General features: G+C 48.3%; 1 protein-coding gene across 1 annotated transcript in view; it reads left to right on the forward strand.

The window, feature by feature from the left end:
* Positions 1-24,511, forward strand: part of LOC134934385 (solute carrier family 46 member 2-like) — a 71,404-nt gene that overhangs the window by 35,640 nt on the left and 11,253 nt on the right. Inside the window, exon 3 of the mRNA XM_063929864.1 lies at positions 8,859-9,015. Coding sequence (XP_063785934.1) covers positions 8,859-9,015 — 157 coding nt within the window. The remainder of the gene's footprint in view (positions 1-8,858; positions 9,016-24,511) is intronic.

A 24,511-nucleotide genomic window follows, 5' to 3' on the forward strand; every position in this document is an offset into this window, starting at 1 on the left:
ATCAAGATCCACTTCCACCTCGTGCTGAAGCTGCTGCCACTAGTCATGGCCGAGACGATGAAATGCCAGCAACGTCGTCTGCCAAGGCCGATGCCCAATGTCATAGTACAGAGCATGTAAAATTCAAAACACCAAATATCAGTAAAAAAAGGACTCCAAAACCTAAAATAAAATTGTCGGAGGAGAAGCGTAAACTTGCCAATATGCCATTTACCACACGGAGTGGCAAGGAACGGCTGAGGCCCTGGCCTATGTTCATGGCTAGTGGTTCAGCTTCACATGAGGATGGAAGCACTCAGCCTCTCGCTAGAAAAATGAAAAGACTCAAGCTGGCAAAAGCACCGCAAAGAACTGTGCGTTCTTCGAAATCCCAAATCCACATGGAGAGTCCAATTGTGTCGGTTGCGATGCCTGACCTTCCCAACACTGGACGTGAAGAGCATGCGCCTTCCACCATTTGCACGCCCCCTGCAAGTGCTGGAAGGAGCAGTCCAGTTCCTGATAGTCAGATTGAAGATGTCAGTGTTGAAGTACACCAGGATGAGGAGGATATGGGTGTTGCTGGCGCTGGGGAGGAAATTGACCAGGAGGATTCTGATGGTGAGGTGGTTTGTTTAAGTCAGGCACCAGGGGAGACACCTGTTGTCCGTGGGAGGAATATGGCCATTGACATGCCTGGTGAAAATACCAAAAAAATCAGCTCTTCGGTGTGGAAGTATTTCAACAGAAATGCTGACAACAGGTGTCAAGCCGTGTGTTGCCTTTGTCAAGCTGTAATAAGTAGGGGTAAGGACGTTAACCACCTCGGAACATCCTCCCTTATACGTCACCTGCAGCGCATTCATAATAAGTCAGTGACAAGTTCAAAAACTTTGGGTGACAGCGGAAGCAGTCCACTGACCAGTAAATCCCTTCCTCTTGTAACCAAGCTCACGCAAACCACCCCACCAACTCCCTCAGTGTCAATTTCCTCCTTACCTAGGAATGCCAATAGTCCTGCAGGCCATGTCACTGGCAATTCTGACGAGTCCTCTCCTGCCTGGGATTCCTCCGATGCATCCTTGATTGTAATGCCTACTGCTGCTGGCGCTGCTGTTGTTGCTGCTGGGAGTCGATCGTCATCCCAGAGGGGAAGTCGGAAGACCACTTGTACTACTTCCAGTAAGCAATTGACTGTCCAACAGTCCTTTGCGAGGAAGATGAAATATCACAGCAGTCATCCTGCTGCAAAGCGGATAACTGAGGCCTTGACAACTATGTTGGTGTTAGACGTGCGTCCGGTATCCGCCGTTAGTTCACAGGGAACTAGACAATTTATTGAGGCAGTGTGCCCCCGTTACCAAATACCATCTAGGTTCCACTTCTCTAGGCAGGCGATACCGAGAATGTACACGGACGTCAGAAAAAGACTCACCAGTGTCCTAAAAAATGCAGTTGTACCCAATGTCCACTTAACCACGAACATGTGGACAAGTGGAGCAGGGCAGGGTCAGGACTATATGACTGTGACAGCCCACTGGGTAGATGTATGGACTCCCGCCGCAAGAACAGCAGCGGCGGCACCAGTAGCAGCATCTCGCAAACGCCAACTCTTTCCTAGGCAGGCTACGCTTTGTATCACCGCTTTCCAGAATACGCACACAGCTGAAAACCTCTTACGGCAACTGAGGAAGATCATCGCAGAATGGCTTACCCCAATTGGACTCTCCTGTGGATTTGTGGCATCGGACAACGCCAGCAATATTGTGTGTGCATTAAATCTGGGCAAATTCCAGCACGTCCCATGTTTTGCACATACCTTGAATTTGGTGGTGCAGAATTTTTTAAAAAACGACAGGGGTGTGCAAGAGATGCTGTCGGTGGCCAGAAGAATTGCGGGACCCTTTCGGCGTACAGGCACCACGTACAGAAGACTGGAGCACCACCAAAAACAACTGAACCTGCCCTGCCATCATCTGAAGCAAGAAGTGGTAACGAGGTGGAATTCAACCCTCTATATGCTTCAGAGGTTGGAGGAGCAGCAAAAGGCCATTCAAGCCTATACAATTCAGCACGATATAGGAGGTGGAATGCACCTGTCTCAAGCGCAGTGGAGAATGATTTCAACGTTGTGCAAGGTTCTGATGCCCTTTGAACTTGCCACACGTGAAGTCAGTTCAGACACTGCCAGCCTGAGTCAGGTCATTCCCCTCATCAGGCTTTTGCAGAAGAAGCTGGAGACATTGAAGGAGGAGCTAACACAGAGCGATTCCGCTAGGCATGTGGGACTTGTGGATGGAGCCCTTAATTCGCTTAACAAGGATTCACGGGTGGTCAATCTGTTGAAATCAGAGCACTACATTTTGGCCACCATGCTCGATCCTAGATTTAAAGCCTACCTTGGATCTCTCTTTCCGGCAGACACAAGTCTGCTGGGGTTCAAAGACTTGCTGGTGAGAAAATTGTCAAGTCAAGCGGAACGCGACCTGTCAACATCTCCTCCTTCACATTCTCCCGCAACTGGGGGTGCGAGGACAAGGCTCAGAATTCCGAGCCCACCCGCTGGCGGTGATGCAGGGCAGTCTGGAGCGACTGCTGATGCTGACATCTGGTCCGGACTGAAGGACCTGACAACGATTACGGACATGTCGTCTACTGTCACTGCATATGATTCTCTCACCATTGAAAGAATGGTGGAGGATTATATGAGTGACCGCATCCAAGTAGGCACGTCACACAGTCCGTACTTATACTGGCAGGAAAAAGAGGCAATTTGGAGGCCCTTGCACAAACTGGCTTTATTCTACCTAAGTTGCCCTCCCACAAGTGTGTACTCCGAAAGAGTGTTTAGTGCCGCCGCTCACCTTGTCAGCAATCGGCGTACGAGGTTACATCCAGAAAATGTGGAGAAGATGATGTTCATTAAAATGAATTATAATCAATTCCTCCGTGGAGACATTGACCAGCAGCAATTGCCTCCACAAAGTACACAGGGAGCTGAGATGGTGGATTCCAGTGGGGACGAATTGATAATCTGTGAGGAGGGGGATGTACACGGTGATATATCGGAGGATGATGATGAGGTGGACATCTTGCCTCTGTAGAGCCAGTTTGTGCAAGGAGAGATTAATTGCTTCTTTTTAGGTGGGGGTCCAAACCAACCCGTCATTTCAGTCACAGTCGTGTGGCAGACCCTGTCACTGAAATGATGGGTTGGTTAAAGTGTGCATGTCCTGTTTATACAACATAAGGGTGGGTGGGAGGGCCCAAGGACAATTCCATCTTGCACCTCTTTTTTCTTTCATTTTTATTTGCGTCATGTGCTGTTTGGGGAGTGTTTTTTGGAAGGGCCATCCTGCGTGACACTGCAGTGCCACTCCTAGATGGGCCCGGTGTTTGTGTCGGCCACTAGGGTCGCTAAGCTTAGTCACACAGCTACCTCATTGCACCTCTTTTTTTCTTTGCGTCATGTGCTGTTTGGGGAGGGTTTTTTGGAAGGGACATCCTGCGTGACACTGCAGTGCCACTCCTAGATGGGCCCGGTGTTTGTGTCGGCCACTAGGGTCGCTAAGCTTAGTCACACAGCTACCTCATTGCGCCTCTTTTTTTCTTTGCGTCATGTGCTGTTTGGGGAGGGTTTTTTGGAAGGGACATCCTGCGTGACACTGCAGTGCCACTCCTAGATGGGCCCGGTGTTTGTGTCGGCCACTAGGGTCGCTTATCTTACTCACACAGCTACCTCATTGCGCCTCTTTTTTTCTTTGCGTCATGTGCTGTTTGGGGAGGGTTTTTTGGAAGGGACATCCTGCGTGACACTGCAGTGCCACTCCTAGATGGGCCAGGTGTTTGTGTCGGCCACTAGGGTCGCTTAGCTTACTCACACAGCTACCTCATTGCGCCTCTTTTTTTCTTCTTTGCGTCATGTGCTGTTTGGGGAGTGTTTTTTGGAAGGACCATCCTGCGTGACACTGCAGTGCCACTCCTAGATGGGCCCGGTGTTTGTGTCGGCCACTAGGGTCGCTAAGCTTAGTCACACAGCTACCTCATTGCGCCTCTTTTTTTCTTTGCGTCATGTGCTGTTTGGGGAGGGTTTTTTGGAAGGGACATCCTGCGTGACACTGCAGTGCCACTCCTAGATGGGCCCGGTGTTTGTGTCGGCCACTAGGGTCGCTTATCTTACTCACACAGCTACCTCATTGCGCCTCTTTTTTTCTTTGCGTCATGTGCTGTTTGGGGAGGGTTTTTTGGAAGGGACATCCTGCGTGACACTGCAGTGCCACTCCTAGATGGGCCCGGTGTTTGTGTCGGCCACTAGGGTCGCTTATCTTACTCACACAGCTACCTCATTGCGCCTCTTTTTTTCGTTGCGTCATGTGCTGTTTGGGGAGGGTTTTTTGGAAGGGACATCCTGCGTGACACTGCAGTGCCACTCCTAGATGGGCCAGGTGTTTGTGTCGGCCACTAGGGTCGCTTAGCTTACTCACACAGCTACCTCATTGCGCCTCTTTTTTTCTTCTTTGCGTCATGTGCTGTTTGGGGAGTGTTTTTTGGAAGGGCCATCCTGCGTGACACTGCAGTGCCACTCCTAGATGGGCCCGGTGTTTGTGTCGGCCACTAGGGTCGCTAAGCTTAGTCACACAGCTACCTCATTGCGCCTCTTTTTTTCTTTGCGTCATGTGCTGTTTGGGGAGGGTTTTTTGGAAGGGACATCCTGCGTGACACTGCAGTGCCACTCCTAGATGGGCCCGGTGTTTGTGTCGGCCACTAGGGTCGCTTATCTTACTCACACAGCTACCTCATTGCGCCTCTTTTTTTCTTTGCGTCATGTGCTGTTTGGGGAGGGTTTTTTGGAAGGGACATCCTGCGTGACACTGCAGTGCCACTCCTAGATGGGCCCGGTGTTTGTGTCGGCCACTAGGGTCGCTTATCTTACTCACACAGCTACCTCATTGCGCCTCTTTTTTTCTTTGCGTCATGTGCTCTTTGGGGAGGGTTTTTTGGAAGGGACATCCTGCGTGAGACACTGCAGTGCCACTCCTAGATGGGCCCGGTGTTTGTGTCGGCCACTAGGGTCGCTTAGCTTACTCACACAGCTACCTCATTGCGCCTCTTTTTTTCTTCTTTGCGTCATGTGCTGTTTGGGGAGTGTTTTTTGGAAGGGACATCCTGCGTGACACTGCAGTGCCACTCCTAGATGGGCCAGGTGTTTGTGTCGGCCACTAGGGTCGCTTAGCTTACTCACACAGCTACCTCATTGCGCCTCTTTTTTTCTTCTTTGCGTCATGTGCTGTTTGGGGAGTGTTTTTTGGAAGGGACATCCTGCGTGACACTGCTCCTAGATGGGCCAGGTGTTTGTGTCGGCCACTAGGGTCGCTTAGCTTAGTCATCCAGCGACCTCGGTGCAAATTTTAGGACTAAAAATAATATTGTGAGGTGTGAGGTATTCAGAATAGACTGAAAATGAGTGGAAATTATGGTTTTTGAGGTTAATAATACTTTGGGATCAAAATGACCCCCAAATTCTATGATTTAAGCTGTTTTTTTAGTGTTTTTTGAAAAAAACACCCGAATCCAAAACACACCCGAATCCGACAAAAAAAATCGGTGAGGTTTTGCCAAAACGCGGTCGAACCCAAAACACGGCCGCGGAACCGAACCCAAAACCAAAACACAAAACCCGAAAAATTTCAAGTGCACATCTCTAGATATCACCAGCAGGAGCTATACAATGACAGCCTAGAGTATACAGGGTTTGCTGGGCACTGTAGTGTGTTTGGCTCTAAACTCACTGTGAGGGCAATAGGGTGCTTGGGCATCTAAGGTATATATGGTATATATAGCGGTGGTGGTATAAATGAATGATTGCACAATTCTGCAATATGGATGCATTGCTGATTTCTGCTGTACTGTAAGAATAAATCCCTTTCTTGTCACAATGTCGACGCCGGAATCCCGACAGGTGGTGAAATGCCGCTGCAGGAATGCCGACACCACAGGCTTTTCTCCCTCTATGGGTGTCCACAACACCCATAGAGGGAGAATATAACCTAGCGCTCGCCCCGCTGCTGGGATACTGGTTGCCGGGATCCTGCGCCGGTAAAACGTATGTATTCCTAATAAACATAGATCACTTAGTTCATCACTGATGCAGCCTGCAAGTACAGCAGCTTGTTCTCAAGGTAAAACAAAACTCAGGATTATGGTCTTAATTCAGGTTGGATCGCAAATCATGATCCAACCGCAATAATTACGTTCACCCCGCGGTGCCCCGCAGTATTTGCTAACGCCTCTGCCTGATTGACAGGCAGAGCCGTTCGTGGATTTCCAAGGCAGAGACAGAGTGTTGCGGTTGTGGCGGCTTACAAATGGCGTGTTGTCAGCATTTTCAGGGCGGCTATGTATCGTCACATGCAGCCACTCCGATCTTAAAATTGGCTGTCGCAGCCAGGTTAAAAAAAGCAGAATTTGAAAATCCTTACTGAATGAGGTCCTATATCCTCCAGAGTCCACTAATGTATTTTCTTATGAGAGTGTGACATAGAGGTTCTGTGACATGAAGCAGTTCAGTTTACAGAGAGTCCAGTCACATGCGGGCATTTCAGTATTATTGTTATTACTTATGCTAGATAGTCCAAAGTCACTAGTGTTTGCTTTTATGAACATTTCAATTATTCCCCTAGAGATTGGGAACTTGGAACAATATTGTGAACATGATTAGTAATTTCCAGCCTAAACTGGAAGACTCTTTAAATACAGCCTTTCTAATTTAGGGGAGAAGTGAGCCTGTGGAGAAGTTGCACACGGCAACCAATCAGCTGCTCCATACAGTTGTGTAGTATGCAAATTATAAAAATGTTAATTCAGTGCCATGGCCAACTTTTCCACTGGCTCACTTCTCCACACTTTTCACTGATTCATTAATAGACCCAGGCCCGGCGCTTCCCGCTCAGCAAGGGGATGCAAAGCAGGGAGGCGCCGGCCAGGAGAGACGCTCTCCCTGCTCGGCTACCCTGCTTTTGTCTGTCCAGTGCTGCTGTCGTCACCACTGCGCCTGTCACACTGTAACACTGTAACAGGCAGCGGTGCCGGCAGTATGAATCGCGGCTGTACCCGACACCTATCAAGCCACAGCGGATACAAGGCGGGGGGCAGTTCAGCCGGAGGGGACCCAGAGCCAGTGGCAAATTAGCCAATAAATTAGCAGGGCCAATTGCCGTATGTGGTCCCGCCCCCAGTCACTCATCACCATCTCTTTCTTACTGCAGCCTGCAGAGTGAATTAACTCTACAGGTGAGACAAAGCTCTGCAGGTCACACTTGGGTGACGGACTGCATCTCTGGCTTTGTCTCTCTCCTCCTGATCAGCACAGTATAGGGCAACAATATCTCCCTCTCCCCTAGTTACTAAACATATACAGTGAAGGAGCATAGAGGAGAGGGTGAGGGATGGAGTAGTTTAGTGGTAGGGTTGGTGCTGAGATTACTGAGTGACAGGTGCATGTTATATGCACCTTCCATCCCTGCACCCTGCAACTACCTCCCTGCACCATGTTCCTGCTCTCACTAAACACTGTAACTACACCCTTTCCCCATGCCACCCCTGCACCTGTAACGCCTCCCCATGTAAGGGACACCCTGTACCCTTTACTTTACACCATTTCACCTCCCCTGCAACTATGACATCAACCCCCCACCCCCTAGTCCTTCTCTGCACACTGTAATTGTTTCCCTATACCCTATAAATGCCCCTCACCTCATGCAAGTGTAACCCCTTGATCCTATAACTTCCTCCTTTGCACCCATTTACCCCCTCTGTAACTGCACCATGCAAGTGTCCCCACTGCACATTGTTTATTCTGTATCCCTGTAACTGTCATTTTTGCACTCTGTAATTGCCCTCATGCAAATAACACCCATTCTCCCTGTAACTGCACTCTGTACTTTCTCTCCCTGCACCCTTTAACGCCACTGCACCATGACCTCCTACCCCTGCACCCCATAAGTCCTACTGGTGCACCTTGTAACTGTCACCCATGCAAGTGACACCCCCACATCCCCATGCAACTACACTCCCACATACTGTAAAGGCACCCTCCTGCAACTGCACCCCCACATCCTGTAACTACCCTTCCCCGACATCCTGTAACTTCCCCCTGCTCCCTGTAACATGCTTACCTATGCCCTATAACTGCCTCCCCCTGCGCCATGTACTGTCCTGTCCCTGGGAGGAAAAGCCGCTGCCACCTCCCTGCAGGCCTGCTAAACCCCCAACATCATCATCTGTTCATGTGCGGCACTGCCTACTTCTAACAGCAGGAAACCGCAGCCAGATCGGCACACACAGGATAGGACCAAGTGTAGCCAGTTAAAAAAGCAGTAGCAGCAGGCCAGGTCAGTGGCTAATAAGGTGAGAAGAAAAGTAATATGGGGACTGGCAAAACCGGATTGTGGGGGTGGGGGGCTGGTGGCACAGGGAGAACGTGCATTGTCACCCTGTATAAGGGGCACTACTGTGTAGCGTAATGTGTATAAGGGGCACTACTGTGTGGTGTAATGTGTATAAGGGGCACGACTATATGGTGTAATATGATTTGGGGGCACTTTGTGAATAAGTTTGAATCAGATAGTGTGACATAATTTGAACTAGGAGTACTATTGGATGGCCACATCCCTTCCTTGTGAGTCCACATGCTTTATTGTATGGTCCCTTTGTAAAGTATCAGAGGGAGGGCGCAAATTTATAGTTTGCAGGGGGCGCCGGATACCCTAGCACTGGCCCTGAATAGACCCCTTAAAATGAATTGACCACTTGCCCAAAGGAACAGAAGTTGGCATTTCTGCGTTTACCTGCTATTTACTCATTCATTTTGATCTTCACAGGAAAAGTGTTTGCAGTGCTGCAGATGGTCATGGGAGTTGTTGCTGTGGCATCATCCACAGCATTTATTGAGATTTACCAAGTAACACTAAGCTGGTTTAGTGGATTCAGTTTCATCGTAATCTGCATCGTTGCCTTCATCAGTTTTATTCCTATCAGGTAAAACTATACATTCCATATGTATTTACTGTGATATATTATCCATATGCTATACATAATACTGTTAGTGGTTTTATTTATCATGGATTCTAAAAACTAAATGAAGTATGACCTAAAATCTACAAGGTATTGTAAAATTTCCAATTCACATTAAATGGCCTACTGTGTTGGATAAAAAAAAAAAAAATCTTATACTCTATGCTATTGTCAAAAAATGTATTACCAAGAGGGTCTGGGGCGCTTGATTTAAATAGTCGTATTCACCGGGAATATGGCTCTTAAACAAAGATAACAACAAATACAAACATAGCGTATAACTGTGATGATGAATTAAATAATAAGACAGTGTGGCCGGACTCGTACCCCAAGGTGGATAAAATGCACTTTGAACAATCCAACCACTGCTGTAAACGATCCCAAATTCTATTCTTAGTTCTCCCGACAATTCAGATTCTTCCCGATACACTCACAGATGGTACATGTGGGAGTAAAATTCCGAATAGTGTAATACTGTTTATCAGATGTGAAAACACAGATAGGAGTATCAAATGGACTCTCCCCATTAATTAGATGTTTAATAGGCATATATGGAAAAACCACTCCAAGTGTGTGCGTGGGTCCCTGTTGTAATTGGCCCATTAAAACATCTACACCTGCGGTGACACGCATAATCTGAGATGGAACGCAAAAATGTCCGCTGATGAATGTGCCTAGCAGGATGTGATTTCTTTCCCCGGCCGGAAGCGGACGAAAAAAACCGGTGGGAGAGCACCAAGGACGGAAATGGCGACGACCTCTTTCCGCCGGATGTGATGCCACGTCTGTCCGGGCAACTTCCGCCGGAAGTGGGGCGCACGCAGAGGCGCCGTGAACACAGGAAAATACGGTGACCTACTTCCGCCGGATGTGGCCAGAGATGGGACGGCCCGTTATCGCACTTCCGCCCATCGGAAATTATCAGTCATCAGACGGACTCTAATGCACACCTGTTCATTGATTATATGTACAAGGGAAAAACCCAAAATGGATATGTGGGGAATGGATGTTGACGTTTTTTATATGGATAGGATCAGGGATCTAGAGGAGCAGTTGGTCTATGTCTGGTATTAGGTTTTTACTTAGGTTTTATTGTTTGGTATAAATACCACTCACCATGCAGTTACCTCCTACACCTTGAACCCCCCCCCCCCCCCCCCCCCCCCCCCCCCCCCCCCCCCCCCCCCCCCCCCCCCCCCCCCCCCCCCCCCACCTGCTGGCGACGACTCCTGGGGACCCTGGCGATCATCTGAAAACTTGCTTTTTGTCCATTTTACATCTATTGGATGGTGAGTCCATTTTCTGCCCATGTTTATGTTTTAATTAGTTATAATAAATGTTTTTACACTATTTGGAGCCTTCTTTTCACATATACCCATTGTGAATGGATTGGGGAGGATCCTGACTTTCAGGAGAGTAAAGACAAGGAGCCCAATTACAACAGGGACCCACGCACACACTTGGAGTGGTTTTTCCATATATGCCTATTAAACATCTAATTAATGGTGAGAGTCCATTTGATACTCCTATCTGTGTTTTCACATATGATAAACAGTATTACACTATTCGGAATTTTACTCCCACATGTACCATCTGTGAGTGTATCGGGAAGAATCTGAATTGTCGGGAGAACTAAGAATAGAATTTGGGATCGTTTACAGCAGTGGTTGGATTGTTCAAAGTGCATTTTATCCACCTTGGGGTACGAGTCCGGCCACACTGTCTTATTATTTAATTCATCATCACAGTTATACGCTATGTTTGTATTTGTTGTTATCTTTGTTTAAGAGCCATATTCCCGGTAAATACGACTATTTGAATCAAGCGCCCCAGACCCTCTTGGTAATAAATTTTTTGTCTAGTTCGTTTTAAAGTGTGGGTGACACTTCTTTACCTACTGGGACAGGGGCAGCTTTAGGCGCATGGTCTTTACCACCAGTTCTTAAATTTCTATGCTATTGTCAACCACACTAGAACAATGGTGGTCATTCCGACTTGTTCGCTCGCTAGCTACTTTTAGCAGAAATGCAAACACAAAGCCGTCGCGCTCTGGGAGTGTATCTTAGCATAGCAGAATTGCTAACGAAAGATTAGCAATTCTGCTATTAAGTATTTCCTTGCAGTTTCTGAGTAGCTCCAGACCTACTCCTATATTGCGATCACCTCAGTCCGTTTAGTTCCTGGTTTGACGTCACAAACACGCCCAGCTTCCGGCCAGCCACTCCTGCGTTTTCTGCTGGCACGCCTGCGTTTTTTAGCACACTCCCGGAAAACGCTCAGTTACCACCCAGAAACACCCACTTCCTGTCAATCATTCTCCGATCAACAGAGCGACTGAAAAGCTTTGTTCGCCCGTGAGTAAAATAGCATAGTTTTGTGTAAAATTTCTTAGCACGTGCGCCCCGCTGTGCATACGCATGCGCAGAACTGCCGGATTGTAGCCTATTAGCAATTCTGCTAAAAATAGCAGCAAGCAAACAACTTGGAATGACCACCAATATTAGGCAGCACAGATGGTGTAATGGTTAGCATTACTGCCCCACACAACAGACGTCATGGGTTCGATTTGCACCATGGCCCTAACTGTTTGGAGTTTATATATTCTATCTGTACTTACGTTGGTTTCCTCCCATAATCCAAAAATATACTGGTAGGTTAATTGGCTCCTGACAAAAATTAACCCTAGTGTGTGCGTGCATGTCTGGTAGGGTACATATATTGTAAGCTCCACTGGGGCAGGGACTGACGTGAATGGGCAAATATTTTCTGTCAAGCACTGCGGAATATAAATAACTGATAATAATGTTACAAGCCAGGGATATTATTCAAGGGATACTGTTTATAAAGGAAGGGGACAGGGGCACCATCAGTTGGGTACAGCAGGTGCTAATGTACTAAGCCCAAAATCAAGGGTGGGGGGCGCATTGCGCAGATGATTATACCTGAATAACCAGTGTTGCAGTCACCTTGTCAGAGACTTAGGGCAGAAAGGGCTTTAGATGGGAGCATGGTAGTTGTGTGCCCTAGGTCACACTCTCATAGTGATTGCCTACTATCTCAGCTGACTTTCTATATTTGCCACCCCAAACTCTCCTCCTCTGCCTGACAGCTTCCATTCATGACCCTGTTGTGCCTGCCATACACATCCACAGTAAGAAGCACGCACAAATTACCCATATGTGCCTCTGCCCCATCCCTCCCCAAATGTGCCTCTGCCCCCATCCTTTTCCAAATGTGCCTCTGCCCCCATCCTTTTCCAAGTGTGCCTCTGCCCCCATCCTTCCCCAAGTGTGTCTCTGCCCCCATCACTCCCCAAGTGTGTCTCTGTACCATCCCTTCCCAAGTATGCCTCTGGTCCTTTCCCTCCGCAAGTAGAAAACGAGATTTATGGTAAGAACTTACCATTGTTAAATCTCTTTCTGCGAGGTACACTGGGCTCCACAAGGAATAACATTGGGGTGTAGAGTAGAATCTTGATCCAAGGCACCAACAGGCTCAAAGCTTTGACTGTTCCCAAGATGCACAGCGCTGCCTCCTCTATAACCCCGCCTCCATGCACAGGAGCTCAGTTTCGTTAACCAGTCCAATGTAGTAACAGGTACTAGAGATGACAATCGCTCTTAGCCAATTACACCACACACTCACCGCAGGATAGGGTGTCACTGGCTAATTCCACACCAACCCAAAGAAGCTAAGTGCATCAGGGTGGATGCCTTGTGGAGCCCAATGTACCTCGCAAAAAGAGATTTAACAACAGTTAGTTCTTACCATAAATCTCGTTTTCTGCTGCGGGGTACACTGGGCTCCACAAGGAATAACATCAGGGATGTTCTAAAGCAGTTCCTTATGGGAGGGGATGCACTGTATTGGGCACAAGAACCCGGCATCCAAAGGAAGCATCCTGAAAGGCGGAAGTATCGGAAGGCATAGAACCTTATGAACGTGTTCCCCGAGGACCACGTAGCAGCCTTTCACAGTTGTTCAAGGGTCGCACGACGGGGGGCCGCCCAAGAAGGTCCAACCGACCAAGTAGAATGGGCTTTGATGGTAGCAGGAGCTGGACAACCAGCCTGTAAATAAGCATGTGCAATCACCATTCTAATCCATCTGGCCATGGTCTGCTTGGAAGCAGGCCAGCCATGTTTGTGAAAACCAAACAGTACAAAAAGAGAATCAGATTTCCTAACGGAGGATGTTCTCTACACATAGATACGGAGAGCACATACCACAGACCAAAGACCGCTCTTTGGAAGACAACTCAGGAGAATTAAAGGCCGGAACGACAATTTCCTGTTTAAGGTGGAAGGAAGACACCACCTTGGGTAAATAATCTGGCCGCTTTCTAAGAACCGCCCGGTCACGGTGAAAGATCAAATGGGGAGACTTACAGGGTAAGGCACCCAAGTCTGAGACCCTTCTAGCTGAAGCAATAGCCAGCAAAAATAGCACCTTAAGGGAAAGCCACTTAAGGTCAGCAGAGGCAAGAGGTTCAAATAGAGACTCTTGCAAGGCCTCCAAAACCACGGACAGATCCCAAGGGGCCACAGGTGGCACATAAGGAGACTGAATCTGCAACACGCCCTGAGTGAATGTATGAACATCAGGTAGGGCAGCAATCTTTCTCTGAAACCAAACCAACAAGGCAGAAATGTGAACCTTGAGGGAGGCCAGACGAAGGCCTAAGTCCAGGCCCTGTTGTAGGAAGGCCAACAGTTTGGCCGTGCTAAACTTGAAAACGTCATGATTGTGAGACGTACACCAAGTAAAGTAAGCATTCCAGACCCTATGGTAAATCCGAGCAGAAGCCGGCTTACAGGCCTTCAACATAGTTTGAACAACTGCTTCAGAAAAACCCTTGGCCCTCAGGATGGAAGCTTCAAGAGCCATGCCGTCAAAGCCAGTCGGGCCAAGTCCTGGTAAACACAAGGGCCCTAAACGAGGAGGTCTGGTCATTGTGGAAGTAGAAGGGGACGATCTAGCGAGAGGCCCTGTAGATCGGAGAACCAGTGCCGCCTGGAGCGATTAGAAGTAGGTTTCCTCCTTCTTGTTGAACTTCTGTATTACTTTGGGCAGTAATAACACCGGAGGGAACACATACGGCAGCCAAAAGTTCCATGGGATTGACAGAGCATCCACAAATGCTGCTTGAGGATCCCTTGTCCTTGCTCCTGAAGACCGGAACCTTGTGATTGTGGCGAGATGCCAACAGGTCCACATCTGGAAGGCCACACTTGTCCACGAGAAGTTGAAACACTTCTGGATGGAGGCTCCATTCTCCGGCGTGTACGTCCTGATGACTGAGAAAGTCCGCTTCCCAGTTTAGGACCCCCGGAATGAACACTGCGGATATGGCCGGCAGATGGCGTTCTGCCCACTGAAGAATCCTTGATACTTCCCTCATTGCCATGCGGCTTCAAGTGCCTCCTTCATGATTGATGTATGCCACCGTGGTGGCGTTGTCCAATTGAACTTGAACTGGTCTGTTCTGTATCGAATGCTGGGCAATTGTCAACGCATTGAACACTGCCCGCAGTTCCAGAATATTTATCGGTAGTAGAGACTCCTCCTCTGTCCACCGTCCCTGAAGGGAGTGTTGTTTTAACACCGCGCTCCAACCTCTCAGACTGGCATCCGTCGCCAGCAGGACGCAGTTGGATATCTAGAAGGGACGGCCCCTGCTCATTCGATGGTCCTGAAGCCACCAGCTCAGTGACAGGCGGACCTCCGGAGACAAGGAGATCATGTGTGATCTGATCCAGTGAGGCAGGCCGTCCCACTTAGTCAGAATTAACTTCTGCAGAGGGCGAGAATGGAATTGAGCATACTCCACCATGTCGAAAGCCGACACCATGAGACCTAGCACTTGCATTGCCGAATGAATCGACACTTGCGGACGAGATAGGAAGCATCGAATCCTGTCCTGAAGTTTCAGGACCTTCTCCTGAGACAAGAACAACCGCTGGTTGCGAGTGTCAATAACGCTCCCAGGTGTACCATGCTCCGAGCGGGAACCAGGGATGATTTCTTCCAGTTGACAAGCCACCCGTGGACTGTCATGATCTGGACAGTCAGATCTAGATGACACAGGAGAATTTCTGGGAAATTTGCCAGGATCAACAAATCATCTAGGTACAGTAGGATTCTGACCCCTTAACGGCAGAGTGTAGCCGTCATGACCGCCATTACTTTGGTGAAACCTTGGAGAGCCATTGTCAAAGCAAAGGGTAATGCCCGAAATTGGTAATGAAGGTTGCCCACCGCAAACCTCAGGTACTGCTGATGAGACACTGCAATAAGAATATGCAGGTAGGCATCCTGTATGTCCAGGGGGGCCATATAGTCCCCAGGCTCCAAGGCCAGAACAATAGAGTGCAGAGTTTCCATATGAAAACTTGGAAACCTGCACATACTTGTTCAAGGACTTCAGATTGAGAATGGTCCGTGAGGACCCGTTCGGTTTCGGGACTAGAAACAGCTGGGAATAGTACCCCTTGCCTCTCTGAGGCACCTGTACTACCACTCCTGTGGTCAGAAGGGAATGTACCATCGAATGCAGAGCATTTGCTTTTGCTGGGTCCAGAGGAACATCTGTCAGGAAAAATCAATGAGGGGGACGATTCTTGAAGGGTACGGCGTAACCTCGAGTGATGACTTCCCTTACCCAGGCATTGGAAGTGGTCTTCAACCATTCCTGGGCAAAACCTAGAAGTCGGACCCCCACCTTGGGATCCCCCAGAGGGAGGCCTGCCCCATCATGCGGCAGGCTTGTCAGTTTTGGAAGCAGGCTGATGGGCAGCCCAGGCTCTCTTCGGTCAGGGCTTTGCAGGTCTGGAAGCACGAGCTTGATTTGGGTACGCCTGACCTTTTGCTTTACCTGGAGGATGAAAGAGCCGAGGGAAAGTACTTTTAGCCTTCTGTGCTGAAGGAGCCGTACTAGGTAGGCAAGCTGTTTTAGCAGTAGCCAGAACAGCCACAATCTTATTGAGGTCTTCTCCAAAAAGAATGTCTCCCTTAAAAGATAGCACCTCCAGGGTTTTTTTCACCGACCAGGATCTCAACCAAAGGATACGTCTGGCCAAGACGGACGTAGTAGCAGCCTTGGCCGTCAGCACCCCGGCATCGGAGGCCACCTCCTTAAGGTACAGAGAAGCCATGGTAATATATGAGAGACATTGTCGAGCATGCTTAGATGCATTGGAAGGCAGCTCCGCCTCTAGCTCCTGAGCCCAGGCCTCAACAGCTTCAGCAGAACAAGTTGCTGCAATGGTTGGCCTATGCACAGCCCCCCGTTAGGGTGTAAATCGCTTTCAAACAACCCTCCACACGTCTATCCGTCGGTTCCTTCAGAGAGGTGACGGTGGTTACTGGCAGAGCAGAGGAAACTACCATGCGTGCCACATGAGAATCTACAGGCGGAGGAGTTTCCCAATTTTTACATAGCTCCGCAGAGAGAGGATAGTGAGCCAACAGTCTCTTATGCGGTGTGAATTTTGTTCCCGGGTTTTCCCAGGATTCCTGGCGAATGTCAGCCAGGTGTTCAGAATGAGGTAAAACTTGTTTAACCACTTTCTTAAGTTTAAATCTGGCAGGATTTTTAGAGACAGCCACAGGCTCAGGTTCATCTGGGACCTGAAGAATGAGCCTGAAAGCCTCAATCAAATCAGGGACATCCACCATTGACTTCCCTTCCCCATCAGAAGCATCTAAGTCAGTGTCTGTGGGGTCAGAGGATGTGTCCGGAAGAGCAGTGCTTTGTGAGGAAATAGAGGCCCGTTTAGAAGACGTCTTAGTCTAAGGTGGGCGAGAGTGAGATTTGGATTTAGTCAGTGACCGGTTCAAGTGCTGTAACTGAGTTAAAATTTGATCCACCCATGGCGGATTAACTGCAGGGACCATAAACTGCTGAAGTGGCACAGGTGGTCCCACATGGGGGCATCAGTTTAGTTACTAGCCTATTCAACAGCATAGAAAAGGTAGCCCAAGGTGGGTCATTTGTTACCCCCGGTGCTACAGACCCACTGGGGAGTAAGGAACCCCCTGAACCTGAACTCTCTGCTGCCATATTTACCTCCAAAATGTTTGCAGCATCACCACCACGCAATGTGGGAGAAGCCCCAGCTCCGTTGCCTCGTGTAGCTTACATAATATAAGCACAATATCAGGCAACCTGGTACAATCTTTAGCAGCAATATACCTTATGAAGAACTCCCAGTGTAGTGTGACTCTCCTGTCAGCACAAACCGGGAGTCCAGGAGATTATATATATATATATATATATATATATATATATATATGCGTGCAGAGATGGTGGCACTCAGAGACTTGAAGAAAGTTTTGGATCCATATATATATATATATATATATATATATAAATAAATAGTGGATCCTATCTTAGATGGAATTTTATCAGAAAAAACAAGAATTATATTAAAAAAAGCAAGAAGCCTGAAGGATCAACTGGCACCCAGCATGCTCACTATGAAGAAAGTAGAAAAGAGAGGAATCTTTGACAGTCAATTAAAAGGTTTTTTCAAGTGCAACCACTGTAATATTTGTAAATTTGCACATCCCAACACACACACGATCATGAATTTTAATGACTCTAGGTCATTCCCTATCTCTAATTTTATAACTTGTAATACCACCTGGGTAATTAATGTTTTAGAATGTTCATGTAACCTCAACTATGTGGGCAAAACGAAAAGACCGCTGAAAAGGGATGCAGTCAGTTTACCTCCAATCAAAATCCCGACGTTCAAAATCCCGACACCAATTGACCGATGGTCAAAATCCCGACAAGGTCAAAATCCCGACATGGACAAAATACCGACATTTAAAATACCGACAAGGTCAAAATACAGACATGTATTTGTGTTGTTAAAGTATTCCCTTTTTTCTTGAGCAGTATATATATATATATATATATATATATATATACACTGCTCAAAAAAATAAAGGGAACACTTAAACAACACAATGTAACTCCAAGTCAATCACACTTCTGTGAAATCAAACTGTCCACTTAGGAAGCAACACTGATTGACAATCAATTTCACATGCTGTTGTGCAAATGGAATAGACAACAGGTGGAAATTATAGGCAATTGGCAAGACACCCCCAATAAAAGAGTTGTTCCCACAGAACACTTCTCAGCTCCTATGCTTTCTGGCTGATGTTTTGGTCACTTTTGAAAGCCGTCGGTGCTTTCACTCTAGTGGTAGCATGAGACGGAGTCTACAACCCACTCAAGTGGCTCAGGTAGTGCAGCTCATCCAGGATGGCACATCAATGCGAGCTGTGGCAAGAAGGTTTGCTGTGTCTGTCAGCGTAGTATCCAGAGCATGGAGGCACTACCAGGAGACAGGCCAGTACATCAGGAGACGTGGAGGAGGCCGTAGGAGGGCAACAACCCAGCAGCAGGACCGCTACCTCCACCTTTGTGCAAGGAGGAACAGGAGGAGCACTGCCAGAGCCCTGCAAAATGACCTCCAGCAAGCCACAAATGTGCATGTGTCTACTCAAACGATCAGAAACAGACTCCATGAGGGTGGTATGAGAGCCCGACGTCTACAGGTGGGGGTTGTGCTTACAGCCCAACACCGTGCAGGACGTTTGGCATTTGCCAGAGAGCACCAAGATTGGCAAATTCGCCACTGGCGCCCTGTGCTCTTCACAGATGAAAGCAGGTTCTCACTGAGCACATGTGACAGACGTGACAGAGTCTGGAGACGCCAAGGAGAACGTTCTGCTGCCTGCAACATCCTCCAGCATGACCGGTTTGGCAGTGGGTCAGTAATAGTGTGGGGTGGCATTTCTTTGTGGGGCCGCACAGCCCTCCATGTGCACGTCAGAGGTAGCCTGACTGCCATTAGGTACCGAGATGAGATCCTCAGACCCCTTGTGAGACCATATGCTGGTGCGGTGGGCCCTGGGTTCCTCCTAAAGCAAGACAATGCTAGACCTCATGTGGCTGGAGTGTGTCAGCAGTTCCTGCAAAACGAAGGCATTGATGCTATGGACTGGCCCACCCGTTTCCCAGACCTGAAACCAATTGAGCACATCTAGGACATCATGTCTCGCTCCATCCACCAACGCCACGTTGCACCACAGACTGTCCAGGAGTTGGCGGAGGCTTTAGTCCAGGTCTGGGAGATCCTTCAGGAGACCATCCGCCACCTCATCAGGAGCATGCCCAGGCGTTGTAGGAAGGTCATACAGGCACGTGGAGGCCACACACACTACTGAGCCTCATTTTGACTTGTTTTAAGGATATTACATCAAAGTTGGATCAGCCTGTAGTGTGTTTTTCCACTTTAATTTTGAGTGTGACTCCAAATCCATTTGATTTCCATTAATAATTTTTGTGTGATTTTGTTGTCCACACATTCAACTATGTAAAGAACAAAGTATTTAATAAGAATATTTCATTCACTTAGATCTAGGATGTGTTATTTTAGTGTTCCCTTTATTTTTTTGAGCAGTGCATATATATATATATATATATATATATATATATAGACTATAAATCACAAGGAAAACTACACAGCAAGTATATCCTGTGAAATACCTATATTATTTAGAAACCTGACACACTTAGCCCTCTCAGGTTACAGAATATAGGAGCAGCACGCTGAGTGAAATACCAGATATGGCAGCCACAGGGGCGTATCTACCCATTGGCCAGGATGGCACTCGCCAGGGGCGCCAGCCAAGCAGAGGGCGCCGCCCGGCATTGCCATCCTTGGCTAATGGGTTGAATACCTTAAGCCAGGGGTCTTCAACCCGAGGCCCGCTGAGCTGATCTCCGTGGCCCTCCACCCGGCCGCCTAGCACGGGTTTAAATTGTTACTTCTTTTTTTTTTTTTTAAAGATCCTCCGGAGCCCTCTGGTGTGCACTGGAACTCAGCGCCGTGTTGCGTGACTTCCTGCGCTGCGGCAGCTGCACTGGCTGCTGGGAAGTAGGGGGAGTAGCTGCCAGTACAGCTGCTGCAGCGCAGAGAGTCACGTGACGCGGCGCTGAGCTCCGGGTAGTGTGATCCTCTCAGGCTGAGCCTGATCGTGCGTGGTGACAGGCTCCTCTGATTTCTGCGGTGAGGTACTATGTTTATATATGCCAGTAGAAGTCACCTTGTCCTACATGAGTGCGGGACCCAGCGTGGCGGGCGGGCGCATGTGCTATCTATAGGGGGTGGGGGGGGGGGGTGATTATAAGTCTGCCTGTGCTGTCTGCATATAAGTGTGTGTTTGTTTGTGTGAGGGGGAATAATCATGGTGTCTGTGCTGCATGTGTGTGTTCGTTATTCATGATGCCTGTGCTGACTGTACATGTGGGGGATTAATTATAGTGCCTATGCTGTTTGTATATGTTTGTGTGGGTGTGTGTGGGAATTTATCATGGTGCCTGTGCTGTCTCTCAATGTGGGGGAGGGGGATTAATCATGATGCCTGTGCTGCCTGTCTATATTGGGGCGGGGTGTGTGTGTGTGTGTGTGTGTGTGTGTGTGTGGGGGGGGGGGGGGGTTTGAGCATGGTGCCTGTGCTGTCTGTAAATGTGGGGGATGGGTTAGTATGGTGCCTGTGCAGTCTATGTGAGGGGGAGGGGAATGATCATGGTGTCTGTGCTGTCTGTATATGCAGGGGGGATGATTGTCGTGTCTGTGCTGTCTATTGGGGGCATATGTGCATCTGGCACTGCACTACTGGGGCACATGTGTATCTGCCACTATTGAGGGCTTATGTGTATCTGGCACTGCACTTCTGGGGGCATATGTGAATCTGGCACTATTGGAGACATATGTGTATCTGGCACTATTGGGGGCATATGTGTATCTGGCACTGCACTATTGGGGGCATATGTGCATCTGGCACTGCACTTCTGGGGACATATGTGAATCTGGCACTATTGGAGACATATGTGTATCTGGCACTATTAGGGGCATATGTGCATCTGGCACTGCACTATTGGGGGCATATGTGCATCTGGCACCATTGGAGGCATATGTGTATCTGGCACTATTAGGGGCATATGTGCATCTGGCACTGCACTATTGGGGGCATATCTGAATCTGGCACTATTGGAGACATATGTGTATCTGGCACTATTGGGGTCATATGTGTCTCTGGCACTGCACTATTGGGGGCGTATGTGTATATGGAACTGCACTATTGGTGACATATGTGTATCTGCCCCCCCCAATATGTGTATCACGCCCCCATTTTTATTGGCCACACCCATTTTTTGGCGCACGCACACACAGTAACATTAATAACATTTTTCTACTTGCACCACTGTAAATATGGATATATAATATGTGGAAGGCCTCCTGAGCCTGGGATAACTGCTGGGAAGGGAGCGGGGAACACGTGGAGACCTGGAGCACAGGCAGCAAAATGCGTTTAGTGGCCCTCGGATTTAACTTTATTTTTGTAATGTGGCCCACACTGTCTTAAAGGTTGAAGACCCCTGCCTTAAGTCATAGTGTCTGGCAATACCTGGCGTGCTGAGCTGCCTGTGCATTGCCTGGGATGGAGGGTGGAGGCTCGCTCAGCAGGCAGGAGCTGGCACCGGTGTCCGGCACCACAATGCAGTACAAGGAAGAAACTGAAATTAAACAAAAATTCACAGCAACCCTTGCTGTCGGGAGCTGCAGTTTATTTTCATTTTCATCTCATAGTATGGTGCAGTGCTGGACACCTGAATTAGGTAGTGCGCTGCACTGCACTATTTTTCACTGCACTACTATTTGATTATACCACCTGGCCTAGGTGGCATTGTCTCCTTGGCCAGGCCATGCACTGCTGATGTCTCCACAGTGTGATAAGGATTACTGTGTAGGCATGATGTGTAAAGGGAACTGCTACTGTGTGGGCATGATGTGTATAAAGGGTACTACTGTGTAGCGTAATTTGATTAGGGGGTACTATTGTATAGTCATGCTCCTTTCCCACAAGATCATGACCCTTTTTTGCACATGCACCTTCCCTATTTCAAATATGGGGGGGCGCCAGTCCATACTTTGCCAGGGGCGCCTGGACCCCAAGATACACCCCTGGGCAGCCACGCAACAGCTACATGCACGAACAGATATATAGTCACAAGCGTACCATGCAGAAATTATACACCATAAAACTGCACTGGACTAGCAATACAAAGTAATACTCAGTATGGCTATATATGTAAACAGTAGATATAACAAAACACAGTAGATACTAGAGATGAGCGCCGGAAATTTTTCGGGTTTTGTGTTTTGGTTTTGGGTTCGGTTCCGCGGCCGTGTTTTGGGTTCGACCGCGTTTTGGCAAAACCTCACCGAATTTTTTTTGTCGGATTCGGGTGTGTTTTGGATTCGGGTGTTTTTTTCAAAAAACCCTAAAAAACAGCTTAAATCATAGAATTTGGGGGTAATTTTGATCCCAAAGTATTATTAACCTCAAAAAACATAATTTACACTCATTTTCAGCCTATTCTGAACACATCACACCTCACAATATTATTTTTAGTCCTAAAATTTGCACCGAGGTCGCTGTGTGAGTAAGATAAGCGACCCTAGTGGCCGACACAAACACCGGGCCCATCTAGGAGTGGCACTGCAGTGTCACGCAGGATGGCCCTTCCAAAAAACCCTCCCCAAACAGCACATGACGCAAAGAAAAAAAGAGGCGCAATGAGGTAGCTGACTGTGTGAGTAAGATTAGCGACCCTAGTGGCCGACACAAACACCGGGCACATCTAGGAGTGGCACTGCAGTGTCACGCAGGATGTCCCTTCCAAAAAACCCTCCCCAAACAGCACATGACGCAAAGAAAAAAAGAGGCGCAATGAGGTAGCTGACTGTGTGAGTAAGATTAGCGACCCTAGTGGCCGACACAAACACCGGGCCCATCTAGGAGTGGCACTGCAGTGTCACGCAGGATGTCCCTTCCAAAAAACCCTCCCCAATCAGCACATGATGCAAAGAAAAAGAAAAGAAAAAAGAGGTGCAAGATGGAATTATCCTTGGGCCCTCCCACCCACCCTTATGTTGTATAAACAAAACAGGACATGCACACTTTAACCAACCCATCATTTCAGTGACAGGGTCTGCCACACGACTGTGACTGATATGACGGGTTGGTTTGGACCCCCCCCAAAAAAGAAGCAATTAATCTCTCCTTGCACAAACTGGCTCTACAGAGGCAAGATGTCCACCTCATCTTCACCCTCCGATATATCACCGTGTACATCCCCCTCCTCACAGATTATCAATTCGTCCCCACTGGAATCCACCATCTCAGCTCCCTGTGTACTTTGTGGAGGCAATTGCTGCTGGTCAATGTCTCCGCGGAGGAATTGATTATAATTCATTTTAATGAACATCATCTTCTCCACATTTTCTGGATGTAACCTCGTACGCCGATTGCTGACAAGGTGAGCGGCGGCACTAAACACTCTTTCGGAGTACACACTTGTGGGAGGGCAACTTAGGTAGAATAAAGCCAGTTTGTGCAAGGGCCTCCAAATTGCCTCTTTTTCCTGCCAGTATAAGTACGGACTGTGTGACGTGCCTACTTGGATGCGGTCACTCATATAATCCTCCACCATTCTATCAATGTTGAGAGAATCATATGCAGTGACAGTAGACGACATGTCCGTAATCGTTGTCAGGTCCTTCAGTCCGGACCAGATGTCAGCATCAGCAGTCGCTCCAGACTGCCCTGCATCACCGCCAGCGGGTGGGCTCGGAATTCTGAGCCTTTTCCTCGCACCCCCAGTTGCGGGAGAATGTGAAGGAGGAGATGTTGACAGGTCGCGTTCCGCTTGACTTGACAATTTTGTCACCAGCAGGTCTTTCAACCCCAGCAGACCTGTGTCTGCCGGAAAGAGAGATCCAAGGTAGGCTTTAAATCTAGGATCGAGCACGGTGGCCAAAATGTAGTGCTCTGATTTCAACAGATTGACCACCCGTGAATCCTTGTTAAGCGAATTAAGGGCTGCATCCACAAGTCCCACATGCCTAGCGGAATCGCTCCGTGTTAGCTCCTTCTTCAATGCCTCCAGCTTCTTCTGCAAAAGCCTGATGAGGGGAATGACCTGACTCAGGCTGGCAGTGTCTGAACTGACTTCACGTGTGGCAAGTTCAAAGGGCATCAGAACCTTGCACAACGTTGAAATCATTCTCCACTGCACTTGAGACAGGTGCATTCCATCTCCTATATCGTGCTCAATTGTATAGGCTTGAATGGCCTTTTGCTGCTCCTCCAACCTCTGAAGCATATAGAGGGTTGAATTCCACCTCGTTACCACTTCTTGCTTCAGATGATGGCAGGGCAGGTTCAGTAGTTTTTGGTGGTGCTCCAGTCTTCTGTACGTGGTGCCTGTACGCCGAAAGTGTCCCGCAATTTTTCTGGCCACCGACAGCATCTCTTGCACGCCCCTGTCGTTTTTTAAAAAATTCTGCACCACCAAATTCAAGGTATGTGC

This window comes from Pseudophryne corroboree, chromosome 1, assembly GCF_028390025.1.
Source record: "Pseudophryne corroboree isolate aPseCor3 chromosome 1, aPseCor3.hap2, whole genome shotgun sequence".
In the NCBI taxonomy this organism is placed as follows: domain Eukaryota; kingdom Metazoa; phylum Chordata; class Amphibia; order Anura; family Myobatrachidae; genus Pseudophryne; species Pseudophryne corroboree.